Source organism: Varanus komodoensis, unplaced genomic scaffold (genome assembly GCF_004798865.1).
Source record: "Varanus komodoensis strain SLA01 unplaced genomic scaffold, ASM479886v1 scaffold22, whole genome shotgun sequence".
Lineage (NCBI taxonomy): Eukaryota > Metazoa > Chordata > Lepidosauria > Squamata > Varanidae > Varanus > Varanus komodoensis.
Window position 1 is genome coordinate 13258752 of NW_025335606.1, and position 25378 is coordinate 13284129.

A 25378-nucleotide genomic window follows, 5' to 3' on the forward strand; every position below is an offset into this window, starting at 1 on the left:
TACCCAGAAATGTACTTCTGAGTTTGCTTGCTACTGCTCAGCTACTGGAAATAATTAACCCGTGCCAATCTGCTGCAAATCACCCAAGATCTACCAGTAAAGACTGAACTAACTTCTGCCCACACTTATTGTAGGATTGCAACCTGTCAGCGATCCCTCTGGAAATGGGCAAAATAAGCATGAACCTTCCCAGACCCGACAGGGAGTAACTGAGGTGCTTTTCCAAGGGATGCTTACAGGACGGCAAAAAGTGGGAAGGCCTTCTCAGTGTTGGCACCCCCGATTGTGGGGCACTTTCATCTCTCAGATCCACCTTGTGCCAATGGTGTCATATTTTCAGTGCTAAACCAAGATCATCTTTTATTCCCAGACATTCAGGCACAAATGACTGACATTTATGTCAACTATTTTATCAGGTTCCAGTATCTTACTTCAGGTATTCTTAAATGTTTTAAAACTGATTTTGAATTTCATATGTTACAGATTTTCTATTAAGTTTTTACTATCTTGCATTTGGAGGTTGCCATTTTTGTGGGGTGAAATTTTGGCTATTGGGCAGTATAGAAATGAATGTACAAATGAATGAATGATTAAAAGAACCCAAATCACCGAAGTTTTAAAAAGTCCTAGAACTGGGAGTTATATGCCCTTTTTCTCGCTAAGTGTGCACAGGATTGCATTCTTAGCTGCTAACTGCTTGGAAGCAAGGAGAAAGGATTTTAATTCTCTCCAAAAAGAGAAGCAAGGCACTCTTGCCAACTCCCGCTGCCCCCAACAGATACAATACAATAAATATGCATTGCTTATAGCCACAGCTCACTGCCTCCGATGGAAGGGACTGCCAAGGAACAGAGGCTCTGGAAAACAGCTTTCCAAGTACCTTTAAAAATTCTTTTGATAAGCAAAGGTCTGTCTCCAGCGATGGAAGCTTTCCCTCCATCCAGACTGAACCCCAAGCCAGCAGAAGTCTTCAAAAGGTCAATGCAAATGGCACCACTCAGCTCTTCGCATGGACCTTCAGGGGAGAAAAAGAGCCACAAAAAGCACTCAATCAACCTTGTTTTCGCGATCAAGCCTTGGGTAGTTGCCAGGTGGGAAGGCTGTGCCAAAGGGGAGCACTGGACAATCCCCAGCGAAGCCTCATGGACATCCCTGCTTCTCAGCCCTTCGGGAGAAATAAATCACCATTCAGTTTTTCCTTCCCCGTGTCATTTCCATTGCTTGGAATTAACAGACAATTGTGATGTTGGGATCCTTTTTAGCTATTGGCATAAAAGTCCTGCATCTCTGTTGGAGCAGTTTAATCTTGGATTGCAAAAACGTGTGTAAATCCAAATGTCTCTGGGAATGGATGCTAAAACGTTCATAATTATTACCTTGCACATAAACCAACATCTGACTGGCCTGATCAGATTTCCAGTTGGCCTGATGGGAAACACCTCGTTCAACTCCACATAGGTTAAACCGGGCCTGCAATCGCTAAGCTCTACCTGCTCTGAGGACTGCTTAAGATGTTGTTTTGGTTCCAACAGAGTCCTGACAAAAACTCAAGTGTATTTTCACTTGCTGCATCCAAATTGTTTAAACGCGCAGTTCTAACATGAAACATATGGGGCGACCCGTGCCTGTCCGCACGCGTCCGCACCCCCCCACCCGGCTTCTCCTTGTGCTAAATCCATCACAGCCGCCGCTGAACCCGTGCTGTACCTGCTCCTTTCCCCTTTGTTGCAGCTGCTAAGGCTTGTTTGCCAGTAGACTTTTCAGTCCCGCTCTCGCCGTCTCTCTCCTTCTTGATGACAACAATGGCGTATTTGTGGAGCCTTGCCTGGTGAAGAGCATTGAGCACGTCGCCGTGCATGGATCCTGCCAGACAGACGCCGTTGATGGAAAGAATGAGGTCTCCGCGGTGGATTATTCCTTCCTGAGATGCCACCCCCTTGGAAAACACCCGATGAACCTTGGAGAGAGCATATTGTGAAGAAGGCTGTCAACCGGGTAAAGAATTGCTGGGGCACAATCCTACGTAAGTGTAGGAGGGAAAATGGCCTGCAACTTTCAGCACGATTCAACCAGCAGAGTTGGTTAAAGAAGTTGCCTTTCGTCCCCTTGATTGTTTGAATATCGGTACTTTTGTGACTGTGAAGGGAGGGTGCGTGAGGTTCTGCAAGGGCTTGACTGAAGCAACCCAAGGATGCCCTGATGCAGCCCCATTACCAGCCTCAGGTTCTGCACTGAGGGAAGAGCCCATGCAAGGGAAAGCACCAGTCATTAGAATGGGCATGGGGAACGACTGGCCTGAGGATGCTGCTTCCTGGCCTGCAAACCCACCTGGACCAGCCAACCATGCCGTTCTCTTTTTCCTTTTTCCTCTCCTGCTAAACGCAGCACATGAAACTCAAAGCAGCCTTTCAAAAAGGATAAAGTAACACATATTTAATTCTCAGCCCAGTGATTACAAGTGCCCCTTGCCTGAATCAACCAACCAAATATATACAGTAGTTGATTAATCTACTCCATTAACGCTGGCAGTCCAATTGATCAAAGAACATTTCCATATTGACCTGTGTCCTCCAGATATGCTATCTGGATTCTATCTCCCACTGTTCCCAGCCAGGATGGTCAGGCCATGCTAGCTGGGGAGGATGGGTGTCATATTTTAATGCTTCTGAGGTGGGCAACAGGTTGGGGAAGGCTGCCCCAACAAGATTTTTTGTCTTGTTGTAAGCTGCCCAGAGAGCCCTGCAGTAGTATCTGCAGCTGCCTCTGAGGCGAACAATAGTTTTGAAACTATGCCTGCCTTAGAGGCACATACGGCCAGTGCTGCTAAATGCACGGAAAGGTAAATCTAGGGCAGCATTCTGTCCCCAAGGTTGGCAAGTGAGATACTCCTGGGAAGCTCAAAAGCAAGGCTTACAAAGGCGGCCACCCCTTTTCATGTATACCGGTCTTGAACAGAGGTCCTTTCACAGAGTTGCAAACTTGGCAGGCATTAAAAGACCATCTGAGCCAGCCCCCTTCTCGGATGCAGGGCCCCCAATCTGTGCAAGCTGTCCTTATGTTACAACAAGGAGATGATTAATTATTGTGCCCCAAGTTCATTGGTGGACCTTTCCTCTATGGCCTGTTTGTTTGTTTGTTTAAAGAAACAATACGTACATGAGCCATCGCAAAACCTCCTGGGCATTTCTCTCGACATCATTTTAAAATAGCTTTTCTGTCCTCCTATTGCTGACGCTTTCTTTCTAGTATGAGCAATTTCTCCACTGAAATACAGATGGGATTTAATCTGGCAAACACAAAGTTGCTTGAGAGAAAGGTTTTTTTAATGCTTTAAACTCCATATTTACCAGCTATTTTTAATACTGCATTTATCTGCTGCCTGATATATTTATTTGTTGTATTTCTATCCTGCCTTTTTCCTGCAAGGAACCCAAGGTGGCTTTGATAATTCTCCTCCTCTCCATCTTTGCAACCACCCTGTGAGGCTGAGAGCCCAAGACTGGCCCGAAGTCACAGTGAGCTTCATGGCTAAATTCATCCTGACTATCTTGCTATATGTACACACACACACACACACACTTACTTAATTATAATTAAATAATGTAATGATATATACTATTATATATATAGTGTTCATAGTGTTTTCACAGCTACTGACTCAACATTTTCAGATGCTTTTGTGTTTTATAGATTGTGGCTCTACAGATTAAAATTATATGCTTCTTAATAGGTGGTGGAACACTTTGGGAAGGGAAGCCCTGAAAGGTGACGATCAATGCTGAAATAATATAAATAATATTAAAATGGGATTATGTCATGAATGCTTCATATGTTATCATTTTCTATGAATATGTAGAACAGCCTTGCTGGTTTTGAGTAAGTAGCCAGTCAAATGCATGAGGGAAATCAAATACGCCAGCATTCTTGCGCATGAAGACTAATCCCTTCATGTACTGAATAACAATACATATAGCAGTCCTCAGAGGGAAGCTAAAATACCTCTTTTCCTGAATGAATATTCATGCAAAAGTTATCAATTTATTCTGGTAGAAAAACTCTCAAAACCACTGCCTATTACCCTTGAGAAGTCATGGAGGACAGGAATGACTGGAGAAGGGCTAATGTTGTCCCTCAAGAACAACCTGGGAACTACAGACAAGTCAGTCTGACATCAATCCCTGGACAAATTCTAGAGCAGATTATAAAGCAGTCATTCTGCAAGCACCGTAAAAGCAGTGCAGCGATAGGCTGGACTGCTGGGCTGAAAACAACAGAATGAAATTCAATAGGGACAAGTGCCAGGTGGGCTCAACAATACTGCAAATGAGAAGGAACTTGGGATTGTTGTAGATCACAAGCTGAATATGAGCCAAAAATGTGCTGTGGCTGCAAAAAGGGCAAATGCTATTTTCGGCTGCATTAATGGCATGCAGATTAGATTTCCAAATCCTGTGGAGTACTACTTCCCCATTGCTCAGCAGTGGTTAGGCCTCATCTGGAGAACTGTGCCCAGTTGGAAAGGGTGCAGAGGAGAGCAGCAAGGATGATCCAGGGACTGGAGACAAAGGAAAGGTTGAAGGAACTGGGCATGTTTAGCCTTGAGAAGAGAAGACTGAGGGGAGTTATGAGAGCACTCACCAAGAATTTGAAATGCTGTCACAAAGGAGGAGGACAAGATCCCTTCTCCATCATCCCAGAGTGCAGGACACGGAATAACAGGCTCAAGTTACAGGAAGTCAGGTTCCAGCTGAACATCAGGAAGAATTTCCTGACCGTTAGAGCAGTATGGCAATGAGCCAATGGCCTAGGGAGGCAGTGGGTTTTCCCACACTTATGGCATTCAAGGTGCCACTGGACAGCCATCTGAGAGGAATCGTTTAACTGGTCTCCTGCACTGAGCAGGATCTAATGGCCTTCTGGCCCTTTTCAATTCTACTATTCAATGAGTCTACGGTAAGGTAAGGCCTACTGTAACCCTTTCCAGAATGTTCTTTTCCATTATAGAAAGACAGTTTCTTTACTGATGCAATTCTACATAGTTTAAACAGAAAAACAGCCTACATATCCCGGCATGCCCTAGACAGCCATGCTTGGAGGTATAGGCCTTCCTGTTGTCTAAAGCTGCACAGGACTGCACCCCAGGCATCTTCTTGGAAGCAAAGCAGAGGAGAGTTTTGGGGTATCTGACACTCCTGAAGATGGACCTCCTCTTGGCTGTAAAATAGCAGGGAGTGCACTCTTTACAAAAAGTGTGTGCATGTAGAGAGGAGAGGAGAGGAGAGGAGAGGAGAGGAGAGGAGAGGAGAGGAGAGAAGAGAAGAGAAGAGAGAAGAGCAGGCCCTTTGAATAGCTACATGTGTACTTAATGCTATCTACTTTGCAGAAACTGTTCAGTGACAGATAAGTGCCTTACAGCATAAAATTTGCAATGTCAGACAAGCTCAGAAAGAGCAATTCCTAATGTTTAGACATACAATTCTTGCAATAATTTGGGGGCAAGTGCTGGAGGTAGATACGCCCCTTGGATTATAATCTCCAGTCACATTATGCAATTCTGCTGCTGAATTTCAGTCTGCCTCTGACAGCTGTCTGGATGAGATGGGACATTGCTTAACCAAATGCAAATTGCTGTGTGCTCCAGGGGCAGAAGTACAATGAATAAAAATAAAATAAATATGAGTCCTGATTCTGATTGAATTGCTCAAAGAATTTAAAAAATATAGGATTTTTCTGACCCACCCTATGATCTAAGGGTAAAGTGGGCTACAAATCCAATGAAAGCAGCCAGATAAAATATTGGCCATGATAGCAAAGCAGTGTTTCCAAACTTCTAGTCAGTAGAGCACCCTTTTTATCTAAATTAAACTAGAAAAAATATTTTCTCGTGCTACACTCTTGCACCCAAAAGGTTTTATTGTGCAGCTGTTACTCACTGTCTGTTTCCAATCTGAATGCAAAGAGTCATGCCCAGAGCCCTGATCTGTGCAGGATGCAACAGGCAGGCTCTCTGGGGGGCAACAGTTCTGTTGGGCCTCTGCATCAGCAGGTGCGCAATGGCCTGCCTGCATCAGGGCCTACTTAGGAGGAGGCAAGGTCAGAGCAGCAGATCGCGCAGAGATCGCTGGCAGCCTCCATGGTGTACAAACATGACGGAGCCACCAAATGCAGCTTGAGTGTGTTGTGCTTCCTGGGAGAAAGCAGAATCTTGTTAAGAATAAGGATGGAACTGCAATCTCTCCTTGCTATTCTGGGACTGTCTATGCCTTGCCAAAGGAGGAGATTTTCAGCTGCTTTGAGGGGCAGGGGATGTTGTGTTAAAAGTTTGAAAATGGAAGCAGGCAGTTCATTTTACTGCTAAATGAGGTGGCTGCAGGCTTTCCTTACTCCACTTCATAACAGCAGGCACAGCAACTCACAAGAAGGAAGGAAGGAAGGAAGGAAGGAAGGAAGGAAGGAAGGAAGGAAGGAAGGAAGGACGGACGGACCACACAGCTGCTAACCCCCTTGCATCTAAATAAATGAAGATAAGTTAGCCCCTCCCCAGAAATTCTCAAATATTTCTCATCCCCTGCTTTTCCAGTCACCATGCACATTTGGGGCATTTCCTGTTTGTGCCCAAAGTCCCTGAAGAGCTTACCCGTCAAGTTAATGCTGACTTCTTCTAGCATGAACCCAAGAGCCCAAGCGCAAAGCTGTGACTTAAAACATTTTAAGTTGGCTTAGGAAGCAGCTTGATGCTTCCACCAAACCACTGACCCTGGAACATGCTGCAGAGGCAGGCACTTTGAGTTCATGGGAGCCTTTTGTTACTTAATAAATTTATTTTCGTGCCGCTGACTGGATGCTCCCTCATGGTGCAGGGGCTTCCCCGGCACAGTTTGGGAATCGCAGGGCATATGATTGATGATCACTAGGACTTGGACACAGCTGATCCCATGGACCCTAAATCCTCAAGAGGTGTGGCTGAGCCTATCTGAGGCTCCTATTTAGCACAAGCGTGCATCAGGGTTTATTAGGCACCTGGCCTGTTTCCCCTCTGATCGCATGAGCAGATGGTATTCAAAGCCATGCAAGCCGCTGTTCACAACAGGACTTTATGCCTGGGGACAGACTTGATAAACGAGCACTTGATCTGCTCTCCAGCTGGCTTTGCAACCCACTTGCGAGAAAGATGCTGTCACCACTTACGATGATTGATTTTTGTTCCAGGTCTACTCCTCCAGCAACACTGAACCCCAAGCCAGAGCCTTCCTCTTTATTCAGGACTACAAAGTAAACATCTTCTTTGCTCTAACAAAAAAGAAAAACAAAGGGAAAGAAGAAATAGTTGAAGTTTAAAAACACAGAAGAAATGCTAACAAAACTTTTGAGATACCTGGAATGTTAGAAGGACCTCAAGTATTAAAAAAAGAACTTCCAGGTGATCATAAAAACTTGATTTAACATAGGTATACTTTTAAAATAGTCAAATATTTATGTAATTAATTAGATGTAAAGCCTTTATAAACCATTTAATTAGGAAAAATCTCTCAGCGCTGTGTACAAGATAAAAAAAACATATAAAACATAATATACATATCTGATGCCAATAAAACATCTAAAACATCCATCAGAAAGGAGCATTGTGAACAACAACTAACCAAAGGATAATACATAGCACCAAAAATGATTAATCCACAGTATGTCAGTGACAGTAAAACCAGTGTAAAGGTAAAGTAAAGATAAAGGTTTCCCCTTGACGTGAAGTCCAGTCATGCCTGACTCTAGGGGGCGGTGCTCATCTCCATTTCCTAGCCGAGGGAGCCAGCATTTGTCCGCAGTCAGTCTCCGTGGTCATGCGGCCGGCATGACTAAACACCAAGGTGCATGGAACGCTGTTACCTGCCCACTGAAGTGGCACCTTTTTATCTACTGGCGTTCGCATGCTTTCAAACTGCAAGGTTGGCAGGAGCTGCGACGGAGCAATGGGAACTCTCCCCGTTGTGCAGGTGACCTTTCAATCAACCAGCCCAGCAGCACAGCAGTTTAAACCACTGTGCTACCTGCATCCCTAAACCAGTGTAAAATCGAGTAAAATGTTCAGCAATTAAAACACTGGGAAAATAAAATGGTTTTAACCTGGTGCCAAAATGTATACAGAGTTGGCAGCAGGCACACCGCCCTGGAGAGCAGATTCCAAAGTTGGGTGCCACAACTGGGAAGGCCATGACCATCTTCCTTACTCTTTTAAAGGTGGGTCCCACAAAAGGACCTCCACAGATGACCTTAAGGTCTGGTCAGTTGCATATGGGAGGAGAAAAAGAGACATTTTGAGTTTAGCTATGCAATAAGTAAAGCACATGTGGACTGTGAAGAGCAAGGAGAGCACGAGTGCCCCCATCCCTCTTGGTTGCAGTGCATTATACATAGGGCTGCCTTTGAAACCTCTGTCAGTACAAAATAAAACTGCAGGATGCTTGATCTGGGACCAAGTGTTGGGAACATATTTCACCAATTTTGAAACTTCTTCACTACCAGGTGAAGTTTAAGATCAGGATACCCGCAAGAGTCCCTACCTCCACTGCTGCTTGCCCAAGCACTGTGAGATCATCTTTGGAGACCTTTCTCCAGATACTCCAGCACAGTGGTGGTGAACCTATGGCACGCGTCCCCCCAAGTCCCCCCAGCATCGCCCCAGCAGCCAAGCATCGGATAACAGCGCACACAGGGGCCATACTCGGAAAAGGGTAGTGGCACCAGGCATTGATGTCAAGAGCCATGACATCATTAGCCCTTGCATGGCCGGTCAGTGCACTGCCAAGGAGACAGATAGAGAGAGAGATATTTGCTTGGCCTGGCTGTGAGTTTTAATACATTCGTTTTTATTAACACAAGATTTTAGCTTTGAGTTTTCTTATGAAAAAATGAAAATTAACATCTAAGATTTAGCAAAGAGATTTTCTAATAAAGAGACTGAGATTCTTTTAATGTTGAGCTGTCCCCCTGGCATATTTGAGCCAAGGTTTGGTGAATTATCAGCATGCACACAACAGCAAAGATCACATGAATTGTGCAAAAGCATGCCAAATGCAAACTTTTACCTTTCAACAAAAAGCTGTTTGTATCATTGATAGCTCTGTTATTGTGTTTTTCTTTTAAGACAAAAGATGTTAATGTATGAGTTGTTTTTTCTAAACTAAAACCTCAGTATTCAGGTTTTATTGCAGTGTTGGCACTTTGTGATAAATAAGTGGGTTTTGGGCTGCAGTTTGGGCACTCGGTCTCTAAAAGGTTCGTCATCACTGTTCTAGCAGTAAGAGGAGTAGTCGCTAGGAGAGGGCCTTCTCTGTGCAGGCACCCTGCTTAGGGATGTCTCTGCCCAGGGAGGCTTGCCTGATGCCTACCCTGCCAGTCACTTGGCACTAGACAGATCTTTTTAGCTACCCAGGCCCTCAACTGTTAATATTGCTGCAGCAGTAAGAAATAAAATAAAATAGCAGCCATTTTGCAAGCAGAGAAAGTGTGCAAAGGAGCACACGCCTAGATTGTGAAAGGAACCATGTTCATGGTTTGCAAAATTACTGATTCTTTTGCTGCCTCTGCAACATATTCAGTGGTAATTTTGGGAGTGGGGGCAGCAAATGGGGTGGCAGTTGGGATGGTAGCCCCCTAACCCTGGCCGCTGCCCACCCCTGCCTTAGTGGACAGCAGTTTCACTCAAAGAAGTGGCACTAGATTTCCTTCCCTTTTAAGCCATTCATGGTTGCTCCTTAGGATTGGGGTCCTTCCAGGGCAACATGGGATATGGTCTGGAGGGCTGCTTTCTATAAGTGGGGCATCCATGAAAAGTGAAGACCCTAACAAGACAGATACAGCCAGGTTGGAATTGGTGCAGCGTAGGGCCACAAGGATGGTGGCCGGATTGCAGAGAAAGCCGTATGAGGCGAGACTGAGGGAACTGGGTCTTTTCAGCCTGGAGAAGAGGAGACTCAGAGGGGATCTCTTGGCAACATGCAGGCACATGAGAGGGGATCTCACGGAGGTGGGTAGAGACCTGTTTTCCCCTGTAGAGGAGGGCAGGATGCGTTCAAATGGAGCAAAGCTCAGGGAACCAAGGTTCAAACTGCATGCCAGGAAATACTTCCCCGACAGTCAGGACCCCTAGGGCATGGAATGGGCTTCCATGGGAGGTGGTTGAAGCCCGATCAGTGAGGGTGTTCAAAGATAGGCTGAACATGTACATGGTAGGCATGTCATGAGCAGAGCCGGGTGGAGCCGGAGGTCAGACTAGATGGCCTGGGAGGCCCCTTCTGACTCACTCTGGTTCTATGTTTCTAACTACTGGAAGTTATTTCTAGAAAGGCAAAGCCATCAGTGGATAGAATCCACTATTTCTTAGGGATGCAGGAATTGTTGCTCATCCCAAGTGTTTTACAAAGTGTTTCTTATCATTTGGTTTTAGCTGTTTCAAACTTTTTAAAGCCTCCTGATTTTAGATATTTATTGTATTTTATTATCTGTTTTATGGACTCTTGTAAGTTGCCCAGAGAGGATCAGCTGGGGGCCGGGCGGGTATAGAAATGATGATCATTATCATCATCATCATCTGGACGTCCCAGTGACACAGCTTCGAATTTGTTTTTAAGTGCTAGTGTGCCTTGACCCAGAGAAGAAGCTGTGTCAAAGGGGTGCTGAGTGGCCCACACATAAGCAATCAAGGAACCCTTCACCGAACCGGCGACCAGCGGGACAACTCAATGCAGGCTCTGCCTAGCACACACAGTGGTGCCCTTCAGCAGAGCGAATGAGCAACGGTGGCCCCTGCTGCTGTGCCATTAGCCTCTTCTCTCCAGCGGTGCAGCTGGCCCTGCAGGAGGACGCAGGGAAAGGCTGGCGCAAGCCGACCTCCAGGATCTCTGGCCAGGAGGCTTTTGTCTTAAGGGTTCTTACCCCAGGATGTTAGGGCCTGCAGCTCCTCCTATGCCCAGTGAGCTTGGTGGCTCAGAAAATGACACAGTTTGCACATCGTAACGACTCGCAGTTTGTTAAATCGTGAGCTGTTGTGAATGAAGCAGGAGCAATCTGGAGGGAACAGTGCAGAGTTAGAAACTGGGAACACACCGTAAGGTCTAACTCTGGGTGTTTTCTTCCACAGCAACTTACAATTTCAGGTTCAGAGGCCAAGCTAAGCATCATCCTTGTCCTATGGAGCCCAGCAGGGGAAGGTGAACAGCCAGAAGCCAGCACACTCGCTCACTCCAGCTTGCTCACAACTATCCAGGGTTTATTTAAACAAACCCTGGGGGTATCCATGATGTGCAATTCAGGTTAGGGAGTCAGTGACTCAATTTCATAGCCCCTTACAAGGTGAGGTTGCAGCATGCTAGGCCCTAGAAATTGCTACCACCAGTACAGGGAGAAGAGACTTAGATGATTTTACAAGAGTGAGAATCATCCTACTTTGGCCTGAAAGTCAGTGTTATTCATTGCATAATGTTTTCCAGCCCCTGTCCCACTTTGGACGTAAGAGCAGATGTGAGAAAGTATTCAGACATGGACCATGTTCCAAAAAGCATTCAGTTTCATAAATATTTGAGTTCTTGGATTTTACAAACGGGCATGAATAAATAATCTCTCTAAAGATCCCATGTGAAAATACTTAAAAATGCATTTGATGACTTTTGGCTGGGAACTAAACCCATGCTTAGTATTTCTGCAAAATTCGCCAAACCCACCTGGCTCAGCCAAGCTCATGGGACTCGCAAGCTTTAGGCGGGTATTGAAGTGTGGAGAGGTGGTGGGAGGTCTTTTTCTCCTGGGGTTACTCTCAGGCGGATCAAGAGCTCTCATAAAGGCAAAGCACAGGCCTCAAACTGCCCCAGGGATACCAGTTTGGTGAACAATAGACACGGGGTGACAAGACCACGATTGCATGGCTTTCAAAAGTTCAGAACATTGGGGGAAAAAATCAAGCCACTCTCTGCAACCATGGAAGGTAATCTGCCTTCACCTTTGTGTGATGGTCTTGTGAAATCCCATCCTGCAAGTTACGAGGCCCCCCAAAATGCTCACTGTCCAGCCGTTTTCATCAACTGATAACACGAGATCTTGCCAAGGGACTTTCTTTCGACTTAGTTTATCTCACCGGAGTATGTACCCAGGACTTCCTTCCTTCTCCACTCAAAGCCTCCCACTCGATGGCCTCCCATAAAAGTCACCTGGCATCGGGGCCCTATTAAATGCATATGTATGTAACATGCAGTGCGCTTCTGAGCTTCTTCCCCCTCTAGCTGAATGCTTGTTTTGCTAAAGTCATGTGAGCCTGATGGAAGGGCAAGCATCAAAGACATTCATTGGAGAATTCAAAGATTTCCCAGGCATAGCAACCTACAAACTAGGGCCACTGATGAATCCCCCAGATGGGTTTCTAGAACAGCCCACTTAATTATGGAATCATGATATATTTCTCATTAAGAAAAAAAAAGAGCCCACAGTACTGCTGACAATAAAAATGCTGTTCAAAGAAACCAAAGGAATTTATAGCAGACATGTTAATTCTGCAAGGTTTTGGACCGGTCGCAGAGTTGCTCTGGATGCAAAATGATCAGTAAGAACAAAGCGTCTGAGGAAAGGAGCATTCCCTCAACTTGCAACGCTCAGGAGTCTGTGTGAAGGAGCAAGTGCTGATGGTGCAGGGAAGGAACGGATCTCGGAGGCTCTTGCCAGTGGGCCCTCGCTGAGGAGTGAGCCCTCAGTGGCCACCCCACCACGCTTGCCCTCGATGGCAGCCCTGCATTCTGTGGGCATGGAAGGCAGAGTGCCTACTGTGGCCGGGGTGCAAAGATCTGTGGGAGGGAGAATGGAGTAGGGAGTATCCGGAAAGAAGGCAGGGCTGGCTGAAGAGAAGCAGTCCAGATGCTCAAGCGGATCCCTAGAGCGGGTGTGAAAGGAAGCAGCAATGGTGGGTGAGGCTGCCCCTTCGTCTCGGACTTATAGCTCTGCATTGTACTTAGTTTTTATGAGAAAATATTTTGCATACTGCAGAATTTCGTCACAGAGAGAGCCTGCCCCTGTCCTGAGGTGGACAGCAGCTTCTAGGTTTGCTGCTTTCCCCCTCTAACTAGATCCCCTCAGAAAGTCTGCCTTTCACTGAGGTTTCAGGGTGTCTTAGGTCAGGCCTAAGTCCAGCTGGCAGTCAGCACTAACATGTTCATGCCTATCATTTATTTAAAAAATAATGAAAAACAGGATCCCTATCTTCTAAGAGAGTGGCACCAATTTCCAGCTGGGGTTCAGCACTGGGGAGTCTGATGGTGCACCTCCCTCCCTGGAGAAGATCAGTAGCCACTTCAAGCCAAGACTTAGCTGCTAGGTTCATAAAATCTCCCAAGCCCTGGCTGTCGCTTTGTGTGCAGCATAGACGTCCATTCTGAACATTTCTTTCTGATGCTGCCAGCATTTCTGTGTGAAAACCATTCTGCACGTCTGCCTGAAGGATGAGAAAGCCCCCTGGCCTCCTGATTTGGCCTTCCTGGATTACTAAGTCGGATTGGGAAATGGATTTGTGGCATATTTTACAATGGGAACAAAAGAGTGGTTTCCTGTTTTTATGTTTTAAGATTTGATTTAGGGCAGTGGTTGGATAGAAATTCCTTAAATAAATGTCCTGCTTAAATATATCAGAGGGTTGCTGGGTCACTCAGAATGTATTTCCTTAAAACTCCATGCAATGCTGCCTTTTAGAATGAAACCACTGAATTGTAACCTGGTTTTCAAGCGTGGAATAGGATAGCCCTGTGCTAACATGGAAGAAAATGGGAAATGTAAATACCCCACCTGTTGCTAAGCTCTCGTATTTATCTAAAGTTATTTCTAGGCTGCCTGTAAGGATGGAACTCCTGGTTTATAACTTCATACAATCAGGCTGGGCTTAAGAAACTGTGCCACAGTGCAACTCCAATTTAAAACTTTCTGGTGAAAATGAGAGCCAGTGTGGTGTACTGGTTAAAGGTGTGGGACTGGGACTCAGGCAATCTCCAAACCCTGTGCAGCCACAGAGCCAACTGGGCGACTTTCGCCAGTCACAGGCTCTCAGCACAAACAATGTCACAGGGTGATTGCGGGAATAAGATTGAGAGTAGTAGGAGGAGAGTGAGTTCTTTAAAAAAAAAGGCAGGATATAAATCTAAGAAATAAATGAAGTAAATTCAAAGTTGCCTCATTTTCAGTGGGATGGAATGCTCATAAGCAGCAGCTCCAGCTGGTGGACTTTCTAATGCTCCTTCGGACATGCATCCAATTTGTGCCAAGCCTCTTGCTCCAGGCACACTCTGATGCATAGTTTCTTTGGCCAGATCAGGGCACTGACAGGTACCGGCAGTAATGACCTTTTGGACTGAAGCATCAGCACTGAAATGGGAAAATCCAGTCTAGGTTTTTCTAGCACAGAAAGTCTTGTCAAGACTAGGCATAAGCGAGGGTAGGTGGCAACTCCTGATGAGGAACAGACCTTGAGAACTGGATATAAAAAGGCACAGCAGCTTTTGGGAACATTTATAGATGTTGGCATTCTTGTTTACGCGTAGTGTCTGGGTCAGTAAAAGAGTAACGCCAAACTTGCATGCAAGTGCACAGAGGCTACAGTTGCCGGAGTAGACATCCACTTGGAAGAGAAGGTGGTCAGAACACCCTACACAGCAACGGGTAAGAAGCACAAGGAGCAACAGTACCAATGTCTCTGTTGGGCCGTTATTCCTCTGGGTTAACTTTGACAATGCCAGAAAGGTTTTCTTTTAAACAACCCCAAATCTACCGAGCTATAATATAAGCAAATTAGCTATTTTCCTTCCCTCTTAAAAACAAAAGCACAGGAAAAGATCTTAAGCTGTCTTTAAAGCTTAGCAATCATTTCTGCAGGCATTTTACAAATATTGGCCACCAACACTTTCCATTTTGGTGTTGTCTGGGCTCACCTCTGCTTGTACTTTAGCATCCCGAAGTAAAGAAGCGAGGTCTGACTTTGTGGTCACTGAAGACAAAACCAGCTGCAATTTTTGCTGATCCAGAGTAGAAACCAGGAGCTGATCCAAGCTAAAAGATAGAAATGCAGTGGGGTACTGAGAGAGACTGTGGATGTGTACTTAATGTCGGGGCACGAAACTGCTTTTAGCTGAAGCATCAGCGACCGTTCCAGAGAAGTTTATGGAGACTGCGGTGGTAAGAGGGGCCTAAGGCAAAAGGTTGGGGCTAAAATGTAAAGCTTAAAGTTGCTGCTAATAACTAAGCACTGCAAGCTTTTGCAAACGGAGGAACTGCACAAAAGCTGCGACTCCACCACATGTTCAGTGGTTTGGTAAAAAGGTGGGACCAGGGGAATCAGCACGGGCATTGGGAGTAGCCAGGGACGGAGACACCCTGAGGGTTGAGTTTGCCCCCAGGACTGAGGTTCAGCATCCTTGGCTTGGCAACTTATAGGGCCGCCCCTCCCATGAGGCAGCATGAGTTGAAGCTCACGCTCCCCATGCTGCTGCTTCCCACGGGTGACCCGAGAGCCCCACTGCCCACTCTTCTGCCACGGTGTTTGTAGCAGTGGGGGGGTGGGGCCACCAGGCTCGCCCACCAGCTCAACTGCCGCTCTTCTGGGGAGCCCTGCTGGTCCCAAATGCTGCATCAAGAGCAGCCACAGGGCACTCAGGAACAGCTCCCTGTGCTCTGTTTTGCTCACATGATGACCTGCAGATACTCTTGGTTACCTGCTCTCTGGCTTCTGTTATAAAATCTCTTAGCATGGGCAGGAGGGTGGGCAGGCTCTCTGGAGAGCAGCATTAGCTGGGAAAGCTCCAGTTCCAGGCTCTGAGGGGGTACTTCCTCAGAAGCAGGTGCTGTGGGAGGAGTAGCCCAGGAGACCGCATAACTTGCTTTAAAACTGCAGGTTTATTATACAAAAGAGAAAGAGAATATGCAACTCTGCATGCAAATCTGCTGCACATTATTCCACAACTGTTGCCGAATCCAGGTGTTCTTGGAAGAGGACTCAGATAACCTGAACACAAAATCTTAATGTCTTAATACAGAGTACACAGCCCAGAGTACAGACAATACAGCTTTCGGTCTTTGGAATGCCGCCACTCCTGATACAAACCCCATATCGAAAAATGGTGAAACTAACCTGATGGACCAGCTCTTCCCCAGGTGTCTCTTGTTCAGGCTTGCATCGTGTTGCAATCCTTCCTCATCAGAAGCCGACCCGGGAGTACCAGAGCCGCTGTTCCAGGGACTGCTTTCTCTGGAATGCTGGCTGCTTCCTGCCACAAGACCAGAGAGCTCTGTGCATTCATTCAGACTGGAGATTTTTTCGATGGGAAGATCAAGGGAACTTGCTGAGGGTGTAACTTCCAGTTCTGTTTTGAAATGGGGGGGTTCGGCCTCCAAAGAGAGATCCCCACTGCACAACTTATCAAGATCTGGCATGCTCAAGGCCCGAAGCTCCCGGAGCTTAGAGCGGGATAAAGGAGCGTGTCTGATGTGCCCACCTGAGGCCTTGTTTCTTCGGACGCTGGGGGCAGATGGGGGCAAAGCACCACACCTTTCACTCTTCTCCAAGCGAGGATCACCTCTGCTGTCCTCAGGGGAATTGGGTCGCACACATGTCAACGCTGCACTGGTTGATGATTTTGCCATTGGTGGGGCTGCCAGGACTTCACTTTCGCAGTAGGAACTCAAGCTCCGTCTCAGTGCCTGGACCGCATCATTCACACTGGTTGCCGAGACTGCAGAAACACCACCAGAAAACCTTCTACCGATGGGAAGTTTAGAACTGAGAGAGGTGGAATGAATGTCTATGGCTCTGACCATTGGCCTATCGAAATTGGCAAGGTTCTCAAAAGATTTAATTCGCTGTTTCACAGAAAAAGACGAAACAGGATCATGTGGCCAGTTAAGTTCATAATAGTAGTAATTCCTCCTGCATGTTTTTAATTTTTCTGCAATGCGGCCACCATTGTCCATGGCCATGGGTGGTTCTTGACTGCTTGATTTGGGGATATTATTACATGTCTCTTTGTCATCTTGAATTCTCTGGCCGTTCATCAGACTGAGATGAACAATTTTCAGCATACCCATCTCTGTATGTGGATGCTTTTCATTGTTCAGGATATCCTGGACATGATGTGCTGGAACATCCATGGTATTGCTCTCTTCTCTCAAATGGTTTGATAATTGGGCAGGCATTGAATAGGTTCTTGTTACAGGTTTTAATGTGCTGTGCACATTTTCCTCCTCAAAAGTGTTCTGCCTACAATTTTGCACCTCAGTTTCTGGCTGGTTGATTTTCGTCTTGGTACTTTCCCCTTTCTCCAAAGACACTTCTGGAAATAGTGCCGATGGTATGAAACAGGCCGAGGAAGACAGTTTGACCTCAATGAAAGTGCGCTGAATTTCTTGACTTGATTGCTCTTTCTGAACAGAGGGATAAAGAGGACTAGAAGGCTCTTTCTTAAAAGGCCCAACGCTATCAGATCTTAATGGCTTAATTTCACATCCATTGTGATCTGAACAACTCATTCCACTTCCATGGTTCTTAGTCCTGTCACTCAGACAATCACCTTCGGGTGTAATTCTGGAATGTACCTTTATGTCATATGGGCCTTTTCCAATGTGGCAGTCTTCAGAATCAGCATTATCTCTCTTTTCGCTGTTCATAATTACCTTAACTGGTATCTGCATTTCTTTTTGCTCTGCTGTCCCAGCATCAGCAAGGTTCAAACTGTTGATGGACTTATCTTTGTTGTTTTTCACAGCACTGCCATTACCATTCAAGGCAGGTGAAGGGGACCGCTGAGGCACTGCTAAAGCTGATTGATTTTCCTCTGGAGAATCTTCCAACTGAAGAATTCTTGATCCCATGGAGAGGCTCCTGCTTGGCGGTTCCAAGTGTGTGGCTAAGTTATGAAGGGATGCGCCTTTCTTTGGAAGTAGCCTGGGGGATGATTGTACAGGAAGTGAAGTCTTTTTCTGGTCACTGCCGCCGGCTTTTGCAGGAACAGCACTAAGAGCATCCAAATGAATCTTGGATTTACTTTTAATAGTAAGACCTTTCAGCTTAGGCCCTGGTTTGTTTCGTTGATTACCAGCAAGAGTTTCTGTAATGCTCTTCTGGGGAATCCCTTTTGTTTCGTGATGTGATTTCTTGGAAGTGGATGGGCTGTGTGGGACAGTAATACCTTTGCCAGCACTTTGGATTTTTGAGGTTACACATTTTGAGAAAGGAATGGCAGTTGTCTTGTCATTCTTTCCCAGGATGTCAGGAGCCACTGTGGCCTTACTCAGGTCTTTTGATTTTGTCAGAAGGGGAGATCTGGGGCTACTGGCCATCCTCTGTGATGCAGGCTCCATGGGATGACTACATGGCTTGCCCAAGTGGGCTGAGCCATTGGTTCCTTTCTTTGTCAAAGGAGGACAACCAGCCATGCGACTGCCACAATCTGCTGCTAGATCTTGTTCCAGAGGCAGTTGCTGTTGTTTATTGCATCCATCTTTGTCCAACTGGTTGCTGTCGCAACTGCTGATGGCTTTTGTTGTGCACAAATGCATGTCTTGAGCAGCACATCTGGAAATCTCATTTATCTCCATAAGCCTCTCTTTGCTCTCCACACTTATTCTTTCTCCGCTTTTTAAGAGGCCATTCTCATGGAAACAGCCAACAGCATCATCACAGTCTAACCTATCTGTCCCTTGTGAAGAAACTTCTGAAAGAGAATGAGAGGGTGTAGATGGAACTGTATGGTCTACACTGAAATGCTTTGGCGAGTGTGGCTCTTCGAATGAGAATTTCCCATAGGTTACGTCCAAAGAAGTAACCCCCGTCTTGCTTTCTGCTTGCAAAGCACTGTGTGAAGGATGGCATTCTGGCGGCGGATGAAATGCATCTGCAGCAGATACGACTGCCTGTTTCTGAGGAAAGTGTTGCAGCTCATGATTCAGGCAGCAAATTTCAATTTGCTCCTCGTCTGAATCGATTGCTTTATGGTTCTCCGGGGATTTGTTGCAGGTGGACAGTGAAAGTGGCGCACTGCCTGAAAGCCCTGGAGTTTCTACAACAGATTCTGTGTCTGAGCTGGAATCTTCTGCAGCAGCATACATAGATTTTGGAATGGTGTTGCTTTTGCTCTCCATCCCAGCCAAGGTATCTTCATTTAAGCTGCTGAAATTCCTTGAATAGTTACTCAAGCGGCTTTGGTTCACAGTGAAAATCTTGCTGGCATTAATGGAGTCTAAAACAGAAAACCCCAAGATTTCTTGAGTGTTAGTAGCATGACTCAAAGTTTTTCCTGGAAGTTCATTCTTAATTATATCCAATTTAGAATTAGAATCATCTTCTTCCACCCTCACAGAAGTATCTTCCTTAGAACACCTGTTCCTGATTAATAAACATGTAGTGTCTTTTTCTTCTGAGGAGTTTCTTTTGCCTAGGAAGTTATCAGCATCTCCTAATGGTGCCACCGCATGGTCTTGGGTATAGGCAGTTTCAAAAGAATCTTGTAGTATCTCCTTGATCTTGCTCTCAGAAGGCAACACTGTCCTTTCTACCGAATCACCTGAGTTATTGCTGTTCAAAGATTCTTTCTGATTTGCAAAAATGCTTTCTTCTTCATTCATAAGAATATTGCTTGAATCTGTCTGAAATGACTCATAGGCCTCCGAAGATACAACAGTAATGGATGTTTTCATGGCTGCATAAAGAAGGAAGCAAATCAGTCACTTCATCCTCTTAACCATGTAAATTTAAAAACTATACAGAAATGTCTAGAGAGTCTTTTTTTAGAGTCTGGCTTCAGTCCCAGCAAGTATTAAAGTGATGGAGAATAATGGCTGACCTATGATCACCATCCCATCAGTTTTTAATTATATTACTTTGCTAATATATATTTATATATGCATTGGCATGGATCCAATTCTTGCCTTCTGTGAATGGAAGGAATCCTTCCATCCATGGTAGTAGTCTTCTGATCCAGAAAATCATTTACACTTGTGGGATTAGGAAGGGAGCAATTTTCTCCTATTCTTCCTCCCACAGCAGCCCCTTGAAAATATGCCTTCTGAAGCAACACGGAGGGTTGTCTCCAAACCACAGCAGGAGAAGGGGACCAGCTAAATTTGTCTTCTCTGATTCCCGCCAGTTGGAGCTTCCAGAGTGGAGAAACCTGGGAATGGTCTTGCTGGTACAAGCAAAATCTGAATTCATCTCAGTATGTTCCACAGCATTCAGATGTTTTCCCTAAAGATGCTGTCCTAAGCAATCTACAAAATTCCTGCAGAGGCAGGCCACTGTTTCCTAAAGCTAAGCCATAAGATGGAGATAAGTTAGCAGCACATAACAGCAACAGAAAGCTAAGATTTGAATGGGACATACAAATCACAATTCAGGAACATTTATTTTATTAATTTTATTTCTTGATATTAGTAGTAATCTTTTTTATTTCTGATTTTTATCTTCTGCCTTGAGTCTGTTTGTGCTTGCCGATTGTCCTTCTAATGACAAGATTCCCTCTATCTTACCCATGTATCCTATCACAGTCTAAAAGGCACTATAAATAGTATTCTTCATATTCCAAGGGGATAAGATTGCAGACTTGACCTCTTCAAGAGCACCAACAAGCTTTTGTTACAGTATCCCAGCATCTGTTCTTCTTTAGACCCAGCTACCATCTTGGAAGGAATGTCAGCAAAGCTAGGCCTGATGTGAGAAAATTTAGAACCTGGAGGTATGTCAGGAGTGTGACTGAACCAGTGTCTTATGGCACTGCATGTAGAATTTCAGGGGTAAATATTGAGGGGTTCCCTATTGTCACTATGCAGATCAAGCGGCTTCTGTTCCACTTCAGCTGTAGCACTGGCTAAACAGCTTTATAAATAAGGGTATTGTGCTACATTCTGGGTTACTTGGAGACAAATGTGCGAACACATCCAGCCCCTGAATGCTCTTTGCCATGGAAAGCATTGTGTGTGCAGTGTAATGGATCCTCAGCTCACGGTTTCTCCTCTTACACACACGCAAAGCATCCCATGGCCATCAGGTGATGAAGACTCAACAAGAGATGTGTCCCCATTTTGGCAAGCATTTAGGAGGAGAGAGAGAATAGGGGCAGCAGGTGAAAGTTAATGCAGCCTTGCAAACTGAATGCAGCCCGTTTTCCCTGCCCAGCCCCTGGTATGGAACATTCTCCTGCCACAGCACTGCTGATATAGTAAAACTTTGGTCAGCCCTTTTATTCTCTAAACATACACAGGATTGCTCCCTTAATGTAGTGTGTGTGTGAAAGAGGGGATGGCGCAGAGAGATAAATAGATGGGTGAAAGAGGGAGGGGAATACAAGGAGTCTCGACACTGAAAACTAACAAAACCTTCCAATGCAATCAAAGTCACAAAGAGGAGGAAATAAAAGCTGCAGCCTCCCTTGCCCATATCTGGATCAGAGTGCTGCTTGTAGCAGGGTGGGGACTATTCCTTTGCCCTCCCAGGATTCCCTGCTGCCCCGATTTGTGCCTGCCAATTGCATCAGAAGAATGGTCCCCGTTTCGCCAGTGCACAAGAGGCTGCAGCAGTGGCCCAGTGTGGATGGGGGCTGCGCTGGGAACAAGGGGTGGAAAGCTCTCTTCCCCGTGACATGGTCCCAGTCCACATATTGCCCACCCCCAAGGCTATAATTTAGTTAAACAAACACCTTTTAGTGCAAGTGCTAAGGATGCAAACAGTATCGGGTCCGGCCTGACCCTCCTTGTTGCTGCAAGCATCACTCTCCCTGCAGAAGCTCTGCCAAAAGCAATGGAAGGGCAAGTAACCCGGAAAAAGGTTTTGCCTGCCTCTGCCCACATCCACACAGTACAGCACGTCACATGGGTCATGGGGGTGACCGGACCTATGCGGGCAAGATGCTACTTCAATTCTATCTATCTATCTATCTATCTATCTATCTATCTATCTATCTAAAACTTTTCTATCCCGTCCCCTACAAATGTCTCAGGATGGCTTACAAAATAAATAAGTAGGATAAAACAAACCCCACAGCATTCGACCATTAATATACTGAAACCCCAGTCAAAATCAATTGAGCATTAAAATAGCGGGAAAATAAAAAGATTTTTGCCTGACGCTATTGCTTCTTCCACTGATTTTGGGGGGACAGAAATGCTCAAGCCACCCCATTCATAGGATGTCACCACAGGTTTGTTCCTTGCCCAAGAAACCCTTTCCAGTGCACCTCCCCAGGCAACAGTAACAGAATGCTATGGTTCCTATCCCAGTTTATCTTCTTTTTAAAAATTCTTTGGTTCCTTACTTAGTCCGTATGTAACTGTCTACTGACTACTGAATGGTCACAGTACAAAAGGAGAAAATCTCTTACCGGAAGCAGCTTTCTGGATGTCCAGGGTGATAGATGTGGGAAGACACCGTACATATTGACAGACCTCCTCGTAAGAGCATCCATGGATTGGCAAGCCGTTGATAGAGAGGATCTCATCCCCTGGAACCAGTTTCCCCATTGATGCCTGTTAAAGTTGCAATTAAATCAGGAGCAGCACCAAAGCAAGCAAACATAAATCCCTGTGAACTTCTAGTGCCCACAATAACAATGTATAATTTACGTACTATTACATGTATAATTTACGTACTATTACATGTATTATTTCCTTTCCCTTCATTTTATTTCTATGCCACCCCATAGCTGACGTTCTCTGGGAGATTTACAACAATCCATAAAAACAAAGTGATAAATTCACAGCAGCAGTGACGTCCAGTCCACAGATGTGCAGTTTGGGTTGTGCTTGCACTACAAGAAGGGCAGAGCACACCTGCTTTGCACGCTAAAGGTCTCAGGCTCAATCGTTGGCATCTCCAGATAGGGCTAGAAAGGAATCCTGCCTGGACCTGCAGAGCAGCTGCCAGTCAGTGTCAACAATACTGGCCTAGATGAATGAATGGCCTGCCTCAAGAGAAACCAGCTTTTTAAAAAAACGGAATCAGCCACTCAGTTCTCATCCTTCCCACTGTAGGAACTGATGGCAGAGCTCTGATGAGTAGAAGGTCCTGTTTTGGAGCAAAGGGTTGAACCTGGATGACTCTGGGCCCCCTCCCAGCTATAGTTCAGAGTTCAAGAGTGCAGAGCATCTTGGCAGCCCTTGTTACAGGACTTGAAGTAGCAGCACTGGAGAATTACTGTCATCCAGAGAAAAAAATACTTAGGCTTGATGGGCACCTGCACTCTGACCAAGATGGTTATTATGCTATTGAATCCACAATTCTCTATGAAGATGGTAAGCTGGTAACTTGTCTAGAAACATAGAATAATAGAATTGGAGGGGGCCATGAAAGCCATCAAGTCCCACCCCCTGCTGTTGCAGGATACCAAATTATACCATCTCACCCAGATGGCTGTTCAGTTTCTTTTTGAATGTCTCTAGTGTGGAAGAGCCCACCACCTCTCTAGACAGCTGGTTCCACTGTCTAGTAACTACTCACCTACAGATACAGGCAGATGAAGAAATTAGGATCTAGATAGTCAACAAGACAGGAATTTATTAAAAATAGGGAGCTACTTCAATGGCTTTTCAGCAACACAAATTAAGATAACTTGTGCAGGGACATGGCTTGACTGAACGCTCACAAAATTTACCCCCATTCCAAATCAAGAAAGGCAGGAAAAGCTGGAGAACTTCTTAATGGGCTGATTTGGATGTAACATGATGCATTGGCTTAATACAGGGGGAAGGCAATCTTCTGGGGCTTTGGGGGCATTTGACAATTTGCAAAATGCCACAGGCACTGTCACAAAACTGTGGTGTGAGGCATGGCTAGCTGGCAAAGAGCAAGTAACTGGCCCAAAGACTGAATGCAAGATTATGTTAGGTCTGAGCCCTGTCACTCGGAGCCCCAAGCAACTCCTTTGAACACATACTTTTAGGCGTCAATGGCATTAATGCAATTTGTTAATTTTTAGAAAAAGTGAAAGGGAACAGCAATTTGTGGGTGCCAAGACGGTGCCCAGGAGCAGCCTGGTGTCTGAGGGCTCTATATGAATGAACCACATTGAGTCTCCAGGCTTCCCCTTCTCTTCCCTCCTCTGGCCATGAGGACAGCTTTGGAAGCTCTTCTTTACATGTGTGATTAGCTGTAACTTTTCCCGTCATTCAAACCTGGACAAACTGTAGTTAATCTTAACTATGCTTAGTAGAAACAAGCCAGCTTCAAACCATAGTTTATACAATGGGCATCTCCTCCTACAAACAACAGTTAAGATTAACCAGCTTAGGGGCTGGTCAACCAATGAAGCTGTGATTAACCTAAAACAGGAGCTGCAGTGTCTGATTGCCTCCTTGCACAGTGCTAAACTACGGCTGAGAGTGAGCATTACATCCGAATGCAATCAATAAGTGCCATGCTAGATTAGATTGCAGTTAATTGGATAATGCTGAAAAAGTAAGAAGCCAAGTATGATGGCAGTGGGCCCTTGCCTCTTCTTTGCTTTGAATGCCTGGAGCTCAGGAGTTATAGTGATTCAGTGCATGCAAATTCCATGCCAAGCTAAGAGCACTAATAGATGTACTGTCCCCAAATATGCCTTTTTTTTTTTTTTGCATTAATGGTATCCATGCTACTGGTCACCCCAATATCTTGGGTCAATGAATTGTCATCAGCTTCCTGAAGGAGGCCCTTTTAATAATAATTTGAAAATCACAAATCTAGGTAAAAGAGATGAATTAGTAATCATGTATTTAAATTTTTAAAACTCAAATGGCAGTCCAGTTGTTCTTCCCTCTCAAGGAGCTGCAGGCCTCTTAAAATTTTAATACTTCCTGCTTCTAAATGACCTGTACTCTGTGCAGACACGATCCCTTTTCTGCAAAAGTGGCAGAGCAGCAACAACTGCTGGTACAATTACAAAAAAGGACTGTTGCGGAGCAGCAGGGTCCCCACCCCACCAACCGTCCGGAACAGCCACCCCCAACTTAGTGTCCTCCAGATGTGCTGGGTGACAGCGCCCCCAACCCCCAGTCATCCATCTGGAGGGCAACAGGTTGGGAAGACAGCCTTAGAATTTAAACAAGGTGGGCTGGATACTCACCACTAAATCATTTAGGATGCAATTCATCTTAGACAGAAAAAAGGCTGGGACTGGCTGGGAATTGCAGGCTTCTTTTCCTCTCTTGCCTAAGATTGTGCTTTTATTTTTTTATTTGTTAAATGTGTAAATCACCTAACTGGCAAATACTGTCACAAAACAAACCAATCATAATGCCAAACCACACCAGGAAATACAAGAATAAAAATAGCAATCAAACATTAAAGCTTCAGAAACATTAAAAAGCCAACAGGAAAATTAACAACCGGAACCACAGATGA

At 45.4% G+C, this 25378-nt stretch overlaps 1 protein-coding gene across 3 annotated transcripts in view; it reads right to left on the reverse strand.

Moving 5' to 3' along the window:
- PDZD2 (PDZ domain containing 2) overlaps positions 1 to 25378 on the reverse strand; it is a 167312-nt gene that overhangs the window by 5037 nt on the left and 136897 nt on the right. For 2 of the 3 annotated variants that reach the window (XM_044431370.1, XM_044431369.1), the window contains exons 18-23: positions 22383 to 22527; positions 16148 to 19709; positions 14952 to 15069; positions 7189 to 7290; positions 1708 to 1957; positions 881 to 1015 (exon numbers count right to left, since the gene is read on the reverse strand). In XM_044431370.1, the coding sequence (XP_044287305.1) occupies positions 881 to 1015; positions 1708 to 1957; positions 7189 to 7290; positions 14952 to 15069; positions 16148 to 19709; positions 22383 to 22527 (4312 nt within the window). Of the gene's footprint in view, positions 1 to 880; positions 1016 to 1707; positions 1958 to 7188; positions 7291 to 14951; positions 15070 to 16147; positions 19710 to 22382; positions 22528 to 25378 lie in introns of those variants that run through there. The other variant, XR_006414850.1, reaches the window with a different exon arrangement.